Source organism: Mauremys reevesii, linkage group 25 (assembly GCF_016161935.1).
Source record: "Mauremys reevesii isolate NIE-2019 linkage group 25, ASM1616193v1, whole genome shotgun sequence".
Lineage (NCBI taxonomy): Eukaryota > Metazoa > Chordata > Testudines > Geoemydidae > Mauremys > Mauremys reevesii.
In genome coordinates this window covers 3,822,083-3,842,763 of record NC_052647.1, presented here as the reverse complement: position 1 = coordinate 3,842,763, position 20,681 = coordinate 3,822,083, and the positions used below count along the sequence as shown (strand labels likewise).

General features: G+C 44.1%; 1 protein-coding gene and 1 long non-coding RNA gene across 2 annotated transcripts; both read right to left on the bottom strand.

Annotated features, from left to right (window-relative positions):
- Positions 1–11,043: 11,043 nt before the first annotated feature.
- LOC120391213 (maestro heat-like repeat-containing protein family member 2B) lies at positions 11,044–14,222 on the bottom strand. The gene is made up of 5 exons (XM_039514685.1): positions 14,126–14,222; positions 13,478–13,576; positions 12,041–12,192; positions 11,348–11,511; positions 11,044–11,050 (listed from the first exon to the last, which is right to left on the bottom strand). Exons 1-5 carry the CDS (start codon positions 14,202–14,204, stop codon positions 11,044–11,046), a joined length of 501 nt encoding a protein of 166 aa, XP_039370619.1. The 5' UTR covers positions 14,205–14,222.
- Positions 14,223–15,265: 1,043 nt separating this feature from the next.
- LOC120390879 lies at positions 15,266–20,469 on the bottom strand. Its single transcript, XR_005591162.1, has 3 exons — positions 20,332–20,469; positions 18,777–18,919; positions 15,266–15,282 (listed from the first exon to the last, which is right to left on the bottom strand). It is a non-coding gene; the product is annotated as an uncharacterized LOC120390879 (long non-coding RNA).
- Between the last annotated feature and the right edge of the window lie 212 nt (positions 20,470–20,681).

Here is a 20,681-nt window from a genome sequence, read left to right as displayed (position 1 = left end):
AGAATTTGGGGGTTGTTGTGGGGGTTGTTTGTTTATTTGTTTGGTGTTTTTTTTTCTTCCTTGTTCTCTCTTGTAAACTTTCCAATATTCAGGTGTCATGGGAAGGTTATTTCCCTATTGAGAACTATAAACATCGACAACCCAGACTTCCTCTGCTGTTGTTCTTTAACCTTTGTCTGATGACTCCTCTCAGTCCCCAAACCCAGATGGACAGTGAATTGGAGAATGAGATAGAGCCAAGAAATCTGACCATTGAGGAGTGATTTTATAGTGGATGGAGGATGGGCCTAGTAAACTTTGAACAAAGGGCCCTGGACTACGAAGGACCAGGCACCTTCTCTGAAGTGCTATGGACCCTTTATGCCACCTCCTGAGGGTCTCCAGGGTTGTGAGGTACCTCACTACCACCTGCCCTTAGCATGGAGGAAGACTTCTCTGTGCTCTGCCAGCCACAGGAAATACAAGCACGCCCTTCTCACGCCATTCAGGTTCCACTATCCTTCTACAGATAAGCAATCGGTACGGTCCAACCGCCGAGCCCTCTCTGCAGCCCCACAATGTCCAGCCCCTGTTCCACTGGACACTCACAGAATTCATAGGTTTGCTACACATCACCTTACCAGTTTCACCTCAGCGTCACCGCTCCATTTCACACACTTAGATACATTTATAGTGAAAACAAGCAGAGTTCAATTGACAAAGATCAGAGAGTTGAGAAGCAGCAAGAAAATAAATGTAAACAAATGGTTACGTAAAAATAAAATCATAACACACTTCTAGAGCTTAAACTTAGATAACCAAACATTCCCCTGTCTCACAAAGGATAGCTCCCCCAAATCTTTCTCCCAGCATGAAACACCCAGACCAAAGGTCATCCTCCATTCATAAGACAAGCCAGCTGGCAGTTCGTCCAATAGGTGAAGGATACCTGGTGCCAGATACCTCTGGACCTCCAGATAGGGTTCCAAGCATCCATTCTCTTCATTTGTAAGCAGGGTACCCCCTATTGTTTGTTTGTTTTTCTTGTATCAAATGTCCTCTGGAGACTTCACAATCACTTGATTAGAATTTTCCTCTATTGATTAGCATCCACTGTGAATAATTACTCAATCTACATACAGCCATTCAGGCAGATAAGCATCTGCTGCCTGAAAGAAACTTGTTTATCATTTTCTGGTGACCAGCCCCAACTCAGACCTTAAAAGCATCAATTTCAGTATGGAACCATAACACCTTATATATTATCCATCCAGTCACTGTGCAATGATTATGATGAGCCGTGTGGCACGGGTATCCAGTAAAGGCTTTACATGACACCCTTTGATTATATAGAGATCAGATCCAGGGAATCCTGTGGCCTCAGCCAGTTGGCACCCAAAGGACCCAGGGTCACACCCTCAACTCCCATTGAAGTCAGCCAGAGGTTAGTAACTCTCAGCACTTTGCTGTTTCAGGCCCGAATTTTGAACAGCAGCCAGGAAATCTCAGAAACCTCACAAGAAAACCTAATCTTATTTGATTTTTTAGCCCAAAGAATTTCAAAGGAGGCTGGATCTGGAATGGGGAACTCCAGAGTGTAATCCAACCCCAAATGGAACTGCAAACCTTCTGGGGCGTATTTGTCACTAGGTCCCTTCCTTTCATTTTCAGCACTCGCCATCAAAATGTTCCTTGTCTGGATTTACACGAGGCTGCAAAGAGCTCTTTCTGAGCAGAAAGGCTTCTCCCTGAGATACAGTCACCAAACCCTGTCTTGTCTCTTTTCCTTTTGGGGTTTCTCACAGCAAATTTTCCTTTGAGTGGCAAAGAGAAAAAAAGAATCCTTTCAATGTCCCCCAGTGGTGCATTAGCACCATGAGCATGCTGGTTTTGTGGTTAAGTTGTGTGTTGTTCCCAGTGGTAACGCAGAGTTATTTATAACTGGTTGAACAATGGTAAGTCCATTTCACAAAACAAGTAGAATTTTTTTTGTTTTCTTGATTTTTCAACACACACATGAAAAGTGAAAAACAAAAATATTTTGCTTTTCAAAATAAAAAATGACCATTATTCAGTTCTTTGTTTTCCCCCTTTCCTTCCCTTTATCCCTCGTTCCCAGGCCTTTCCTCCCCTCTTCCACTTTGTGACTGAAAAAGCCGGGGGCTAGGGGCAGGGGAAGGAGACAAACAGGAAAGCAAATGAAAAAACCCCAAAAAATCAACTTCAGTTTCAACTGAAAATTTTCCGGTTGGGTTGGGTTTTGTTTTGTGAAAAAAAAAATTGAAAATGTCCCATGAAAATAAAAAAGGCCAGTTTTCACTGAACAAAATGAAATGGTTTGACCAGCTCTGCTTATAATGAATAGTTTATCATTAATATTTTCCCCAGCTGATACATTTGGAGGGGGGAGGGAGGGCTATGACAATACAGCTGAAAGCCATCTTGTACCTGAAGCAGCATGTGCTCCCACCGTGCGTGGTCCAGGGAATTCTCTGTGTTTCCTATGAAGCAGGAGGCAAAACATGATGTCAGCTAGGTTAGCAAGAAGACTCGTCCCAGGAATCTCCTTTGCAATCAGTCCTTCAAAAACCCCTGCTCTGCCAAGCTGTAACATACCTGGGCTTTCAAAGCTAAATGGGACCTACGCCAACGTTCTTTGCTGGACCAACAGAAAGTATCATATTATGTACCCTGCTGGCATTTTTATTCAGGGTCAGTCAACCCACCAGGAGTGAGATGCTGAGCACTCCCAATTCCTTTTGACTTTAATGGGAGCTGAGGGTACTTAGCATCTCAGAAAACGGTTCAGCACATCAGAAGACTGGGTTTAATGTGAATATAAACTTTTCCTGCATAATAAGAGAGTCTGGACTTGATCCTAACTTGATGTAAATCGGTGTAGCTTCACTGAAGTCAATGGAATTATACTGATTTACATCAGCTGAGAATCTGGCCCTGTTTCTGAATGTCCAGCTCTAACCTACCCTTCTTTAATGTCGGCACAAGGCAGTACTGGGGACTCTGTACAGCAACAACAACTAGGGAAGATACAGCTCATTTTTTAAATCTTTTTTTGACTATCAAACCCACTTGAACATTGTGGGGTCCGACCTTCATCAGAAACCTATCAGGTTTGTGCTCCACGTAGGGTCTGTCATACTCCACAGAGACTACAATGGCACAGCCATGTCATTGGAGCTCTGCTGGCATAACCCCATAGTGTAGACGCAGCCTACACTGACTGAGGAGGTCAATAGATTCATACCACTGTAAAATTGCTGAAAGACATTATTAGGCCCACAATACCTAGATTCTACATAGGGCACCCACTTGGCCAACCTAGCTTTTATGGCTCAGGTTACCTTAAAGAAAGGAAAACTCTGGGTTTTTTAATTGAATCACCCTTGAAAGTAAACATGGGGTTTAATTTTCAGAAACATTCAGTTTGCAAAATCAGACTATATATGGAACCCCAAAATATTTCACTAACCTCCAGCTTCATGCGTAATTCACCTTCCCAAACATTAACCTAGCAAAGGTGTGGGGGGAACTGCTGTAAAATTTCCATTCAGCTGAAACCTTCCGGGCCTGATTCTGCCCGGATTGAATTGGCTTCAGTGGTTTAACTCTAGATTTACCCCAGTGGTTCACAGTTATCCAGATGAAGGAAAAGTGAGGGCCTAGAAGCCCAATTTCAATTCCCACTGTTCCCACATATTGCAACAGGAATGGCACAACACGTGTCAATACGAAGCTGCATTTTCTGGCTTCCCTTCTATGCTCCATGGACCGCACTCCTCCTAACTAGCACTTTACCTTCAATGTACTGCAGCAGAGATGGGATCTTTACTACCCACATCTCACCCACTGCTGCATGGATATTTTGGTGCAGGGCCTGTAGTAACTGCAAGGCAGCACATCCGTGTCCTTCTCCTGCATAAGGGGACGAGGCCACTACCTGTCAATGAGAGAGAAAGAACAGGCTAAGTTTGGTCAGCACAATACCAGTGTGTTCCTGAAGGAGGGAATAGTTCAGACTCTCTCACTGTGGAGACCATACAATAGAGTTGTTGATTCTACTGCAGTACCTTCCTGAAGAAAAAAGCATTCTAGCTAGTATGAGGATGCAGAACAGTGTGTCTCAGGAGAGGGCAGAGACAGAGACATCCAATCATACACATTCCTCAGCCTGTCTACAAGCATCTAGCTAGAAAACCCATTTTTATAGTTAACTGTCCCACTTCACATTCCGCAGAAAACCTAGTCTCATGGTCTACTCACCAGGAGTCGTGCCAGCAGCCCCTGGGGTGTAGGGAGTTTCACTAGGGAAAGGAAGAGAATATCATTAATTCTGCCAGACTTTCAGAGAGTCCTGCTGATGTTATTCACCTAGTCATTTCCAACATGTCCACCAATGTTGAATGCAACTGATCATAATTTGCATTTCCATAGTGCTTTCAGTCTGAGCTTCTCAAAATGCTTTACAGACATGAATGAATTCCGTCTCACAGCACCTCTATGAGGTTGGCATTAATTACTCCTTCATTTCACAAGTGGGGAAGCTGAGAGAGAAAGATCAAGTGATTTCCCCAAGGTCACATCAGAATTTTGGTGGCAAGCTGGGAACAGAACCCACATTTCCTAGCTCCCTCCCATGGCCATGTTGTAATCACAAGACCATTCCTCATTTTAGCCTTCTCATTGCAGAGGAGAGAACTGGAGCAGACTGAACCTGTTCATTGCATAGTGTGCCTGGAGAGAATAAATGAAAGTTTCTGTTATAAACCTGGTCCACCGTAGTTGAGGCAAGCAGCTTCTTCTCCTTCCTGCTGCTTTTTCTCAGCCAGCTCCCTAAGGCATCTGCAGAGAGGCTTCAAAGTACCAGTGTACTGAGCTGGCACCACATATTCGAGAAGCCTTGGCCATAACACCTGCAGAGAAGAGCAAGACTGTTCAGTACGCAGCTATTTCCATCCCCCCACCTCCAGTATCCTGCTGTCGGAATCCCTCCCTCTCATGTAGCTTCTCCTTTTATTCATCACTGACCCTTCCCTTACCTATCACCTCATCTCTCTCTCCCCATCATCTCACTCCACCTGTCCGGTGCCCCCTCACTCTGTCTTTTAAATACTCTGCCTTCTTTGGTGAGCAATTTGGCTCTCACCCAGAGATGAATCCTCTTTCCCTGCATTAGAGCATTATGGAGCTATTTAGATGGCACCATCAACTCACCCAGAACTTTACAGACCTATATAAGGCACAGTCCCAGCCCCAGCATTTGTTCAAATCCAGGATCACCAAATCTAAATGTCAGAAGTATTCATGGGGGACCTAAGGGGCAGTTGCACTCAGACAGTGGAAAGAATGAAGAGAAGATCTCTGCAACATGATTCCTTCCAGTTCAGTTGCTTTCTATCTTTTCTCTAATGTGAACCACTTACTCCATGATGAAGGGGTCACATCCCTGACATGGATTTGACATGCTGTTCCTCCATTATGCTGACTGTGCAAAAAGCTTCCTTGTGGGGAGGTACAAGGAAAGTAAGGAAGAACGTCCCTATTTCAAAAAGCAGTAGCAGCAGGTCACTTACTTGGGTCATTCCAGTGACTGAGGTGTCCAGACATTGCAGGATGTCAGTGCACAGGGTTTGGATAGTGTTTTCTTCCGGAATAGCCTGGGTGAGAAATGTTGTACCCTGCTGTGAGACAGCTCTATAGAACTTATTAGCTAGTAGCAAGACACTGGCTAGAGAATCAGTGTCCTTCTCTTACAAAGCCATCTTGAACATTGACCTATGCCTGCTTTTATATTGCACTGGAAGTGCACAAACATCTGAAGGGAAGAGAATAACGGAAACTCCTAACTGGTGGGTCAGATCCCAGGCTTAGGAAAACCCTAAAGTGAAGGGAATGATTCACTGAACACAAAAGAGTTTCCCCAACAGGGTTAATTTTCTTTACATTTGAAAAACTGTTTCATCTTTTTATCTCAGAGGAAAAGCATTCAGACTATGCAGAACCAGGGGGATCCACTCTATTTGTTTTGATGCCCCAACCAGCTTGGTCATTTCGTGTGTAGTGAGTGTGATTCTATCAACAGGCCTAATTCTACTCTTACTTACTCCGGAGTAAATATTGATTGACTCTACTGATTTCAGTGTAAAGGAGAGCAAACCTGGCCCGAGGAGAACAAGCAGCCTTCCTTAAGATGGGGGGGGGTGCGTGTGTGTGAAAAAAAGGCCCTTGGAGAGTATTGCCACAAGCTCCAACTTTGTAGAAAAGGGGCCAGGCAGAGCTAAGATCTTCAACCACTTACTGTAAAGTTGAACTGTTTATGTTAATACAGATCATGGATCCAATCCTTACCAGTTTGCTGGTGGACACACTGAACTCCCTGAAAACATGTGCTACCATATCCCATGCTGCACAGTTCTCCACACTTTCTGAGCTGAGCAGCCTCCGGATGAAATGAAGAACTGCCTTCCTCACCTGAAAGGGTAGAGATGTCACACATGAGTTATTGTTATCCCTTCTGCCTGAGATAGGAGATAGGATATGAGAGTCCTTATGCTTTTGATTTGATCTCCTTGGCTTATAAACATGGATCCATTTAACACAGGCAGGAGAATGACATGCCTTCTGTAGTCTGCAGTCTCTCCTCTGGATCTGAATGAAAGCTCCACCCAGATGTCCATTCATCCCATATCATTGAAAAAAATTGAAATATTTCACTGCTCCACACACAATCTTACCATAGCATTCTGATCACTGAAAGTGGATTTCACTGCCTTCACAATCAGCAACTTTTTCAGTCTTGTCTCGGGCACTGAAAGATAAGGAGAGGTGTACAGTACTTCTTTGTTCCACACACTCACTTTCCACATTGGAATGAATCCTGGATTTCAAAAGGCCCTATTTAAGAATAGTCCCAAGCTTCTCTCATACACAGAATCAATGGGGAAAACATAGGACCAGACTCTGGTCTCGGTTACACTAGTGTAAATCTAAAGTAATTCCAGTTCTATAAATAGTGCCATCATACTGCCATGATGGAAATAGTATAAAAGAATTAGCTCTGAGGTCAATCTGTGTTTACACAGTATAACAACACAGAATCTAGTCTATAGTGCCTAATACTGATGATTATCGAGTCGGGGATTATTTTATTTTTGATTATTGTTAATGTGCATTAGCCCCAAGTCAACTTCTGTATCTGAAGTTGAAAAATATCTTGGGCTACATTCAGCACTTAGTTGAACCTGTTGATTTCTAGGTGGCCATAGGGGGGTAACTTAGAGCAGCATTTGATCCCTTAGTGGATATCCAGACCACTGGTGACTGTGTGTTATAGAGATTCTGTGTCCCATTTGCAGAGGCGATGAGTCTGTTACAGCCCTGACATGCCTACAAAACCTTGGTTCTTTAGCTCAATCTATAGTAGCTCATGCTTTTAGCTCTGGATCAGGGCTGGCTTTAGGCCGATTCCCCTGATTCTCCCGAATCAGGCTCCGTGCCTGAGAGGGCCCCACACATAACAGGACCCCGCGCCCAGTGGCCTTTTAAATTTTTACTCACCCGGCAGCACTCTGGGTCTTCGGTGGCACTTCAGCGGCGGGTCCTTCACTCGCTTTGGGTCTTCGGCGGCACGTGAAGGACCCGCTGCTGAAGTTCCACTGAAGACTCTGAGCGAGTGAAGGACCCGCTGCCAAAGTGCAGCCAAAGTCTCAGGGCACCACCCGGTGAGTACAAGCCCCACAAATCAGGCCCCGCACTTCCTAAAGCCAGCCCTGCCCTGGACGTCCCCAACTCAACCCTCAGCATGTCGGCCAAGAGGGCAGCTGGCACAGTTGCTCCTGTGTTACTTACAGTCAGCACCAACAATAGCTCTGAGCAGATTCAGAGATGCCACACGAACAGCCTCATTCTCAATCTTCAGCTGAGAGTGCAGAAAGGCTATCAGATCATCAGGAGAAGAACGGGCTGCAAGGCAAGAAATCACGTCCTCACTGATGACAGAACTCTTATTCTTACCATACCTTACAAAGGAAGTTACAAGGAAACCACTGTGTAACTCAGAGTCTCTTCCCCTTACCTAGCTGAACTATACAATAGACCAGCTCTGTGTGATTTTCCATGCTGAGCAGCTTAGCTTGAGAACAGAGCTGTGGGAAGAAGGGAAATGGTCAAAGAAAAAAACTAATCAGAAGCAATTGAAAAGAAAATGTTCAATTAATTTCTAAGCTTCCACTTCCTACTTGTCCAACTAGAGGTCTGAACCCCAGGTGGATGGTACTGAACGCACAGCAAGAATCAAACACAATGTCCAATACATTAGATGAGAGAAGCTAAAGTGTTTTGAGCAGCAGAGCTCATCGAATCAAGACACAGCCACAGTGTTTACTGTACAACTCTGACTCCCCCTGATAATCGGCTTATGGTAAAATTGCTTTACAAACTGAGCTGGATATTAGCTAAGAAAATGAGACCTCTACCTGCTTACTCTTGAGCCTGCAGAAATCAATAAGGCATGAGGTGGTCCCCAGGCTCTGCACTATCATTCCATATATTTTGATTGTTAATATGCTTCAGATCTGCTGTGCCTAAGCTCAAGGGATCCAAGCAAAACCACCCCTCACCTGGTTGTGCAGAGCACTGCAGATGGCTTGAAACTTCCCGTCAGGGAGAGGGATCTTATATTCACCCGAGACCTCCAAGAGCTGGCTCAGACTCTGCAAGAGAGGGTGAAAGTCAGATGGTGGCACACACAGGAGCAATATGTAGTGACTGAAGCAGATTCAGGGGATTCGTGGATTCCAAGGCCGGAATTATTGCCATCATCTAGTCTGACCTCCGGTATAACACAGGCCACAGACCTTGCCCAGAATAATTCCCAGAGCAGAGCTTTTAGAAAAATATCCCAATCTCGATTTAAAAACTATCAGTGAGGGAGAATCTGCCTCGGCCCTTGGTAAATGGTTCTAATGGTTAATTATCTCGCCATTAAAAATGGACACCGCATTTCCAGTCTGAATGTGTCTTGCTTCAGTTTCTAGCCATTGGATCAAGTTACACCTTTCTCTGCTAGACTGAAGAGCCCGCTATAAAACATGACTCCCTCATGTAAGATATTATAGACTGTCATGAAGTCACCCTGTCAGAGGATAGGTCCACCCCGTCATGTGGTACCAGGTTGTGGAAAAACTGAAGTAGATCTTGGGCGGCCCAGCTGGCCTAGTCTCCCTAGCCACCGCAGCAGTCCTGGCTCCTAGGGCAGCATAGCCTAATGGTTGGGATCAGCGCAGCAGCCCTTCGGTGAGGGTTCACGGCCCAACAGCCTGAGTCACTAGCGCTCCCCTTCTAGGTATGGCAGTGCGGCCTAGTGCCCAAAGTCATTAGAACCACCTTTTGTGGCAGGGAAGTGTTGCCTAGTGACCAGCCCTTCTCCACTGGCTCCTACCTATTCCAAAGGTGCCAGCACAGGGCCCTGTCTTTCTGCAGAGGTATCTGCCACCAAATCAGCGGGGATCCTTCCAAAACATGCCAAGTCAAAACCCAGTGCCTCGGCTGGATCAGTGCTTAGTCTACCTAGGCTTCTTCTCACTCAGGGATTCTGTGGTCTCTCCTCCATCTCTGGCATTGGGTGGCTGGGGGTCGTTGGTTGCAGCCACAGTACAGCTGGCCTCTGAATCCTGGAGCACTGGCAGTCTCTCTGCAGGAGCCTGCAATGCACCTCTGCTCCCTTCGGCAGCCATCCCAGACTGAGCTGAGTGGTTCTCTTTTATATCCTGGTTCCAGCTGAAGCATGCCCAGCAGAGATGAGGGGCCATGGCCTCCTCGGCCCACAAAGTAGGATTAACCCCTGCTGAACCAATGTGGGGTAGGTAAACCCCATCACACACCCTTTACTTTCTGTTTGTTAAACTAAATAGATTGAGTTCCTTGATTCTACCACTGTAAGGCATGTTTTCTAATCCTTTAATCACTGTGGCTCTTCTCTCAATCTCCTCTCCAATTTATCAACATCCTTTTTGAGTTGTGGGCACTAGAACTGGACACAGTATTCCAACAGTAGTCACACAAGTGCCAGATTTAGAAGTAAAACAACCACTGAACTCCTCCTTGAGATTCCCTTTTATGCTTTTCAGCTTTTGGACACAGCTTGAGTTCGTGTTCAGCTGATTATTCATCATGATCCCCACAATCTTTTCAGAGTCACTGCTTCCCAGGACAGCATCCCCCATCATGTATGTATGGCCTAAATTCTTTGCGCCTAGATGCTCACATTTACATTCAGCCATATTTAAATGCACCTTTGTTTGCACCCAGTTTACCAAGTGATCTAGATCTCTCTGAATCTGTCCTCTCCATTTTTTACCACTTCCCAGTTTTTAATCTCATCTGCCAACTTTATCAGAGATGTTTTTATGTCCTCTGCCAGGTTATTGATAAAAAGGTGAAAATCGAATTCCTTCCGCATCTAAACACTTTTCTCCTTTGCTGCTTCAAGCTTCCAGAATGTCTCTGATGCCATCTACAGATTTTACTATATTGAAGCAGTTCTGTAGTGCCCTGATGCTATCAAACAAGTCCATGATGCATTGGTTCCTCCAAATCATGGGTATTTCAACCCCAAAAGTGACCACATACTCTGTACCAGAAAGCTTCAACCAACAGAGATGGTGAGTAAATATCACTACCAAGAAGTTGTAAATGAACTCACGAGACAGCTATAACTGTGTAGCCCCACTGAAGACAGAATATGGCCCCTTACTTCTTGCTCATGTGGTACTCAGGGTCGATGAAATAGAGAGACAAGGGGAGTGAGACAATATCTTTAATTAGATTATCTCACCCACCTTGGCGCTCTAATATCTTGGGACCAGCATGGCTACAACAGCACTGCACAGAACGGGAGATGAAATAGACAGGCAATGTTTTTAGATCCATCTAGTTCCATAATCCAAAGCAATGACTCTCAAGCCTCCTTAGCATTAATTTTCAACCAATGACAGTTGTCTTGGTACTGACCAGAGACAACATATGGCAGCCCCTGCTCTGAGGAGCTTATGAACTAAAACAGAGACGCAGAGTTGACAGGATGTACTGGGAAAACTCAAGGAGGAAGGATCTTTTTGGAGTGGGGGGGTAGGTGTTTTGTTTTCTAGCTCCTTATCATCCTCCCCAGGAAACAGAGGGTGCTTTTCATAAGAGGCATTTACCTACAGATCTTGTAGCCTGGCTCACCACGTGTACAAACCCAGAGCTTGTGTGGATATTTATTTTCTAACAAGTCACTGTCTCAACCAGGAAACCCCACTGGCAGCAAATTCCTCATGCAGTTCATATATGCAGACACATAGACAGTTACCTTAAGGAGCGGTACCTCACCTTGGTGATGTGAAAAACATCAGTGTTCTCCTTATATTGCTCAAGGAGCCATGAGATCGGTTTAAATAGCTGATCTTGATACTCCTCTTTGTGTAGCAGGAGGCTCATCATGGGACCAAAGGCTTTGATGATAGCCTGCTTGAGCTGCATAGATGAGACACAGAATTTATGTTCCTATTAATTCATTCAATATCATTCAATGGGCACACCTTTTCTACTTCCAATGAGTGCACCTTCCCTTGTTCCACTGTAGGAATGGGCCTATCAATATTTCCTGGTAAGAACCAGGACTCGTAGGGTTGGTTTTCAGGATTATATCCTAATGCACCTCACAACTATACCAGGTAAAATATTCCCCAGATTAGTATGCATTCTAGGCCAACTCATCCCTGCTGGAACTCCACTGGGGCTGAATGGAGGAATTAATTTAGCCCACTATCCCACGTTCATCTGCACGTTAGATGCATAAAACTAGAATCCATGTACACTGCGTACAGACAGAATTTCCACGTTGTGGTGACATTATAAATGTTTGGATTTTAGATGTTTTACATGACATTCTGTTCCATCCAAAAGGACCTACCATTAAATGTCATCATCACAATGAGTGCCAGACACATAGAATTTAATGTTACAATTTCTGCTAAAGGTTTAGAAAGCCAGCAATTCTCACCTCCGGCTCCTCACAGGTCAGCCAGTTGCTGGTCACATGAGCATAAATAGGAAGAATTGGATCGCAGAATTGTGATGCATCCATTCTGCGGAATGAGCACTTTTCCCAGTTAGTGAAATAGAAATTTACTGCTCTTGACCATTTTTCCAGAACTGCATGGAAGGAGAGAAGACAGGCAATGTGAAAAGGACATATTGGTAACAAGGAGAAGTTGCTTTATCAGTGAACACACCCAGGCCTAAAGTTTACTACAATTCCATGGCAGCTACTGCTTAGTTCAGGAATAGACACTGAAATCCAACATCAATTTTGAGCTATTCCTCTTCCCCCACATTCCGTGTCTTGTTTCTCAAAAGGCTTTTTAATTTGCAGTTCTCTCAATCTTATTTCAATTACCATCATTTGAAGAGAAATCTTTTCTCCCTTCCTTGTTACCTCTTAATTAGAGCTGGTTGAAAAAGCAGTTTAAATTAAATTAAAAATCTTTACGGATAGTTGTTTTTTTCTTTCAAAATTGCAAAGTGTAAAATCATTTCTATTTTTCAAATGTCTGAAAAATTCAGTCACCTCTTTAGATGCTCCAAAACACTGGACGCACACTTCCTGATCAAAATTGTCATGGACATTTTTCAGGTTTGTTTTTCATCAAATTTGGGGGGAAAATTATGGAAAATATAATTAAAAATCAAAATATTTCAGCAAGCTCTCCTGTAAATGACTCGTGTCCTCTGCAGTTATTGTTTATTTAACCCTAACACTGTATGATTTCATCCTGAGTTACAGTTTGTCTGAAAGATGTTGAGTGCCCCTAACTGCCATTGGCTTTACTGGGATTTGAACGTAGTGGGGAGCACTTTGCCCTAAAGGTAGGTGTATCTAGTGTCCTTTCTAAGAAGAATTAGGGCCCAATCCTGTTCTCTATGAAGTTGATGGCAAAATTCCCATTTACCTCAAAGGCACAGGATTAACCCCTTACTGAGCATCACCTGAAAAGCAAAGGAAGAGAGAAGTGGAGAGGAAGAGAAGACAGAGAAAGAGGGTGAAAGGAGATGATGATAAAGAAACTAAGGGGAGAGAATGGGTGAAGAAGTTGGAAATGGGATTTTTAAATGTACAGTATTGAAATCTGCTCCCTTCACCTCCTCCCCCAGGAGACTGCTGGCAGATGGGCAGCTTCAGCCTTTGTGTCTGTTTATTTTAAATTATATCCATGAGTCATAAAGGGCCTGAACTTACAAATGCTCAGCGCCTCCTGCAAAGTACAGAGCACTCTCAACTTCACTGAGTGCCATGGGAGCTAAGGAACACAGCACCTGGTGCAACCCAGGGGAGGGAGCACAGTGCAGGGCCTGTTTGCAAACTTGGTCAGTCACTTCAATTGTACCCAAACCCCCTAAGTATCCATTTTGGGCACCTATAGCAAGTTCTGGCACTTACCACCACAAAATGCTTGTCTCATCCTGCTGTCGTTGACTAACTCCAGCATGCAGTCCATATCATACAGGGTCATTCTCACAAAACGGATACACTTAAGTGCTGCAGAGAAAGGCCAGAAGAGAAGGAAGACAGATAATCGGCTGCTCTCCGCCTTCTTAGAACACACTTAGAAACACTGTGGGGCAGGATGCTATGGGCTCCTGGGCCATTTTGCACTGTGTAAGCAGAGCAGGATGGCTTTACAGCAGCCATTGATAGCCAGTGGGGATTCACCCTGAAGAGGGGAATCCTCCACCAGTGCACAGCTGTGCCTGATGCCCAACTCACTCCCAGCATAAGGGGAGAGCGCACTGGGGCCGGGTCGGAAGTGGGGTGAAGAAGAGCTCCACTGGACCTGATCTTCCACTCATTCCCATCCTTAAGGAACTTCAGTCAGGGGCAGAAGTTACAGCTTGCACCTCTGTCTGGATAGCTCATGATCTGGAAGCCAGAATTAGCAAGAGCAGTGAATCCTGTGTCTCTCCACACACACACGCACACACTCAAGCAGAGCTCTGTTTAGCTGTAATATTTTTAGGTAGAGAGAGTAATCCCCTGTCCTTAAATGAAAGACAATAACTTTGAAACAAAAGATGGAAGTTACCATACCATAGGCTGATGGCAGGTTGCCCAGTGTAACTAAAATAAACTCTTCCGGCAGGTTCAGATGACACCGCAGCTCAGACATCACATCATTGAAATAGCAGCGTGCCAGTGCTACTAAGGTGTTACTAGCTGCCACTTTAAGTTCATTTGTTACTTGCTAAAAAAAAAAAAGAGAGAGAGAGAGAGAGACTGAGGTGACTGAAGCCGGCTGCACTAGCCAGAGTTGTTTAGATGAGTCAAGTCCTAATTTCTGTGCATAAGTTGTGAATGAACCCACCCAACTTTCTGTGGATAGAGTCATTACTTATAAATATTCATTGAATCAAAACAATCTTCAGCCTTTGAGTTGCTTGCAAGCTGCTTGGTTAGACTATTCACTAGTAGCTCCTTGTGGTGGATGATTGGTCACCATAGTCACATGATATTTTGCCCCGCCCTTCCCTAAGGAGGTAGTAAGAGACAGACTGGGCAGCTTCAACGATATTCAGAGAGCTTTCCTGGAATAAACTGTCCCCCAAAAGGAGGCTGACTTCCTTTGGAACAAGAGAGGGATTTTTCCATGAGTTTTCCTGCTGCCAAACTAGATTCTAAATCCAATGCTGCTGCTTTTGGAGATAGCTCAGATTCTGTCTGTCTTAGGGCTTTATGCTGCACTTATCGCTATATTATCAGAGTACCTCCCACATAACATCAGTATAAAAAATGAAATCCCTAGCAGACTTTGGAAAAGATGTGCTCATTAAGAAACCATAGGCCTGTCTCTGTGTCTGATATCATGTGTCTCGGGTTATGATCCTGCAAAGCACTTAAGCACATGTGTAACTTTCACATGTGAGTTTTCCCATCTTATGCATGTGCACAAGTGCTGTCTAGGACCTGGGCTTTGGTCTGGAGGAAGGTGTGGGCCTCTAACAGAAGAATTTTCATTTCAGTATATAGTTTACTTTGCGCCCCCCTCCCCCCCCCCCCCAAAAAGAGAGTTTTAATTAGTTAAAGCTTTGGATCCTTTGATTAGTAGCTCAGGAGAACTAACTTACCCGAGTCTCTCTCATCTGCTCTGAGGCTAGGCTTATAATTTTGTTCACTAGCCTTCTCTCTAGGCCCCCGGTGTCCTGCTCTAACACATTCTCCAGGATATAGTAAATTTCTATTTTGTTTTGCTGGGGACAAACCAGAAAAGAGAACAAACAATTGGGAAAAGTTTTTCTTGATGACCACACAGTAATTTGACAAATAAGCCCCTGCCCTAAAGAGCTTCCAATCCAAACATGGAATGATTAGCCCAAGTCTTATCAGAACAGAGCAGGTCCATGGCCAGGAAGAGAATCCATGTCTCCTGAGTCATTATCCAGAGTCCTATCCACTAGGCCACACTGACCCTCAGCCAGCATGCTCACACAACTAATCCCTTGGCTTAACTGGTGTCAAACATGCCATGCCCTCCACAATCACCACATTAGCAGCTCTTCAGAAGCAGCTGAACAATTGACGTATTTTAATCTTCATGCAGAGAAAAAAAGCCAGAAGAAGCCTCCTTCACTGCCCCCTTCTTGAGTTTTATTTATTGAAAACAAACAATAAAAAGGAGCCCCTTGCCCTTGCTCTAGCCACTCCAGACAGAATTGGTAAATGTGTAATTACAAAATACCCAACTCCCGCAGTAAGTCCTCAACAGCTCCTAGGGGAAATTAGCTCAGCAGTTAGATCTTCATTGACAGTCGCACACTCAAAGGTGTCTTTTATGAGGCCCATCAGTGTAGAAATTCACAGATGATACTAAATATGGGGGAGTTTAGTATCAGCTGGGACAGAAAAAAATAAAGAGGGACACAGAGAAATTAAAAACCTGAGCGAAGAACAAGATTCTTTTCAGAAACCTGCAAACTAGCACATCTGGAAAGGAGGTAACTGACATAATGGGAGGAGAAAAGTGGGAAGCAACAAGTGCCCTGGGGGTGACAGTGAAAAAGCAAGTCACTGTGTCTATGCAAGGGGTGATGGCTATCACAAAGAGCCATGTGGGTTGGGTCTTTTCCACACAGGGATCATGGCACAAAGCAGGAAGACGACAGTTCCTCTGTTCATCTAAGGTGTGACTGTATCTGGATTATTGCATTTTCTAGCACCACATTCCCAGAGAGATCAACAAATTGGAAGTAATTCGTGGGAGAGCAAAAAAGAATGCACGGGGGGTGGCAGAATTGACTTCTGAATAGAGCCCTGCAACCTGACCCAAATCCTATGGGACCTGACTACAGGCATCAGGCTCAGGTTGGATGAGAAAACAACTGACTCTCTTGGGCTCAGGTCAGGTCGGCTTTCCTCCTTTAGCCCATGGGATCGGCACAACAGAGGGCAGCGTCAGAGGATGAAGCCATTGCTGAACATTGTTGCCGCTGCACCGGCTCCACGAGCAGGATGCGGTGGCAATATCCGGTTTGAGGGGAAGGGTTGGGACCAGGATGGAAAATGATTCAACCCTCTCAAGGTGAGGTGAGTGGGCTTGGGGCCAGTTCAGGTTGGGCTTCAAAACTGGGCCCGAGCAGACCTCTACTTCTGAAGGCAGACTGAAAGAACTGTCTACGGCAGATGCGGCCAAAGGATGGCTATGAGGGAGACATGATAATACCATACAACTATGTGAAGCGTGTGAACATCAAGGAGGGAGAGGAATTTTTTAGTATAATACATTTAGGTAAAAGTAGGAGTAATGGGATTAAACTAAAAAAAAGACATACAGTTTAGACTTTAACAACAGGAAAAATGCCTCACCTGTGAGACAGGTCTATAAGGTTATGACATAGTCTTCCTAGGAAAATAGTGGAAGTTCAGTCATTAGGGGCTTTTAAAATTAGTTTAGCCAAACCAGTGGAAAATGGCCATTTGGAATGGTTCTGCATTCGCAGGGACATGGACTGGATGATCCAATAGGTCTTTTCCATCTCTGTCTCCTGGGAGTCTCTAAATCTAGGTAACCTGCATGCCAAGGTCATAAAGCCCTTTGGAATGTTCAGAGCCAATCAGATCTCTCGATTAGCTAAACATTCCAGGGGTGCTGCTTGAAAAGGAGGCTTCTGCAAACTGCAACCAGAACACACAGCTCCACTGGGGAGAAGCTCCTTCCATTAATTTTTAAATGTCAGGAGGATTTGTTTAATTGAAAATTGTCACTGATAATTTATGAATACATAAGCACTACGTAATACAAGTAGCTCTGGATTAGGCAACAATTTTATTCTTTAAAACCAAAAGAGATTCATAATTAATCAAGTAATTCAAATAATGAAAGTACTAGGAGGCCAAGACAAGCAGTTGGGTTCTGCTCATAAGGGCTAGTGGGAGAGGACAGACTGGGGGAGGGGCTGAATGGGAGTGGAGACCCAGGGTTACAGGGCAGGAGGGAGGTTGAGAGCCACACAGTGATGGGGGAGGAGGTGCAGAGCTACACAGGGACAGAGGGTGGTTGGGTGGGGCACAGAGCCACATGGGGATGGGAGGAGTGGGTGTCTGAGCAGGGGTGGAGGAACACATGAACAGTGGGTGCAAGCACCCATGGGGGTGCAGGAACACATGAAGACAGGGGCAGATGTGCCTTACTGAATGGGAGAGGTTAGGAGTCAGCCAGGGTCTGCATGGGAGGAGCTCCCTAACAATTCCTCCCCACCCCTCCCAAAAAAAACATTTCATACTTTTCCCACCCATACCCAGCAACCCTCCAAGTTCACACCCAGGCTTCTTCCCAGCAATTTACCTCCCTCTCCCTCAGCTCCTCTATTACGCTGACTCTACCAAGCCTTTGCACTGCAGCTGAGGGATGACGGAAATATGGTTCTGTAGTGAGTTTAAATGAATTATTACTCAGAGTTCTGTATTAATATGCATAGTAAGGAATCTATTTGTCAAAAAACATTTCCTCAATCCTTTTTGTTGTCTGTATTGATACAGACATACTTGCTGACAGGGATTTTGAAATACATAATTTGAACTGGTGCAATTATATTGTATATTTGCAGAAATGTTAAAATACTGTGCACATCATTTTTATTTTTTTTGTTGCAGAATTCTCCCAGTAGAAAATATATAGATAAGGTCCCTTCAGTGCTATAATCTCAATAATATGTCATCATAAGAAAGGAGTGTTGGTTAGGAATAAGAGCAGGGAGTCAGTTCACTTGGGTTTTATTCACATTCTTTTACTAACTTGCTAAGTGGTGTTGAGCAAGTAACTTAATTCCCTGTGACAAATCATCTGTAAATGGGGATCATGCTTACCATTCTTACAAGGGCGCTGTGAGTCTTAATTCACCAGTATTAGGTAAGTGCTTTGAGATTTTTGGATGAAGATGCTAAAGAAGGGCACAGTATTATTGAAAAAGATTATTGCTAGTCCTATAGTGTACTTTTACTATATACAACCCATGTACTCCACTGTGTGTAAAAGGACAATGCTCTCTTTATAGAGCATTATATCATCCTGATCTGTAATAACAGCATTTTGCATGATGAGGTCATGCCTGAGGACAGAAAGATTAATACTGATGGCACACCAGACCAAGTTCTATACTGAATTACCCCCATGCATTCCCCCAGGAAGTCAGGCAGAATTTGGTGTGGACACATGGAAAGCAGATTTAATTTCCTGAAACTGCCCTACCTCATCCTGTTGCAGTTTCTCCAGCAGAACTCTCACAACACTAGCCAGCTTGGTCTTAGCTATAGAGGCAATCCTGAGGGCAATTTTGTTCTTATCTTGGTCAGCCATATGTGCCAGGAGGGAAACAACCTCATTATAAACACCTGAAATTAAATAAAAGGATTCAGTTGGTTACCATTGATGGTACAAATTGGTGCTGGCCTCTTTAATTCACTATCCAGTAAAGATTCTGCAGGTGCCCAAACACTGTGAGGAGAAGATGACCTGGGAATCATGTAAATCCTCTTCCTTCCTTCTGATGACCAGGTTTGTGTGCTGAAGGACCCAATGTGTTTGGGGAAATCATAATGAAGAAAATTTGCTCCTTTTGAGTAGATCCCCGTGTAAACTAATCTTCCTTTCCCTCTTTACTATCAATGGATGAGGTTTGATAGCATACAGAATAGTACTTTATGGCCCAAATTTTCAAAACTGGTTGCCTAAACTTAAGCTCCTAAATCCATATTAAGGCACCTACACCCTGATTCAGCATCCTAATCACATGCTTAACTCTAAGCCAACAAAGAGACCTAAAGTTAAGCACATGCTTTAAGAGTTTTGCTTAGTCAGGGCCTCATTTTCAAAAATCCTGAACACCCAGATAACAAGTTTTTGGGTTCAGTGTAAGGCTACTAGGTGAAATTTAATGATTTGTGAAATCCAGGAAGTCAGACTAGATGATCTAATGGTCCCTTCTGGCCTTAAACTCTATGAAACTATGAAAGAGCTGATGTATTAAAAATCAGGATTTTATCTCCCATGTATCTCTTAGCTGTGGGCAGAAATTCTCCAGGAGCCTTAATATTTAACAAGAAATCTGAAATGCCATATGTATCTGTCTCCATGGTAACAGCATTCCAAAGCATGAAGGAGGAACTGACAAGATTTCCCCTTCCTGGAAAGACTGCTTGAGGTTAGGTGATTGCCCATCCTTTATGCAAATTGCATCCTTCAGTTCTAACACCCAGATGCAAACTGAATCCTAACTGTAACCTACACTGCCCATCTAGCTGCAGTAGTGATAGTGTGGGATTAGGAGCACTAGTGTTGCTAAGAAGTGTGACCCCATGCTTTCTTATCCTGCATTTAAGATATTAGCAGAGCTTCATTTAGACAGCCAGAAGAGAAGTCCCTCTGCATTTTTTGTTCTAATTTCCCCCATCTCTGAGGATTCCACAGCTAGATCTTGGCTCCATGGATGCAGAAGACACAAAATGATAATAAACATAATAAACATAAAACACCTGGGTCAAAAGTAGGAGACCTTCCCCATAACATTCAATACAAACTGAGATTCTCAGGAAAGTTTCCAGCTCCAGAGGCTGTAGGCCAAGTCCTGAACTGGTGTAAATCAACACAGCTACAAGGAAGACAACAGAGCAACACTGGTTTACATCAGCTGAGGTTCTGGTCATAGAAATGGAGAACATTACAACTAATCTATCTGTATGCCTATGCTTTCTGAATGTGTGTGTGAATATAGACTGGATCTAGAAAATACAGTGCTGACCCTTACCTCTCTCGGTTACCTCCTGCTCAGTCACAAATTTATTCATGTTTTAGTCTTTTCAACACTTCCTCCAGTCCTTTCTCCAAAGAGCTCCTGTACTGATAGGCAGCTGGCCTCTCAGTCTGTCATGGCCAGGATAGCCAGTTCAGATTATGCAAGCACTATTATGACATCAATGTGACTGTAGCATACCACATAATCCCCTGCTGACCAGGTATGTGCTGTAATTACATGGACAAGATCCTCAAAGGTATTTAGGCTCCTAACTCACACTGAAATCAGTAGCTTTTAGGAACCTAAATACATTTCAATATCTGGGCCCATACATGTAAGCAGTTCAATAGGAGGCTACATTT

Excerpts from the sequence above, each read along its gene's own strand:
- LOC120391213 (XM_039514685.1), bottom strand. The coding sequence starts at position 14,204 with ATGTCTGAGCTGCGGTGTCATCTGAACCTGCCGGAAGAGTTTATTTTA. Across the intron at positions 13,577-14,125 it reads CAACCTGCCATCAGCCTATG|CACTTAAGTGTATCCGTTTT; the intron begins GTATGGTAACTT and ends CTTTCTCTGCAG. Across the intron at positions 11,512-12,040 it reads TGACCTGTGAGGAGCCGGAG|CTCAAGCAGGCTATCATCAA; the intron begins GTGAGAATTGCT and ends TCATCTATGCAG.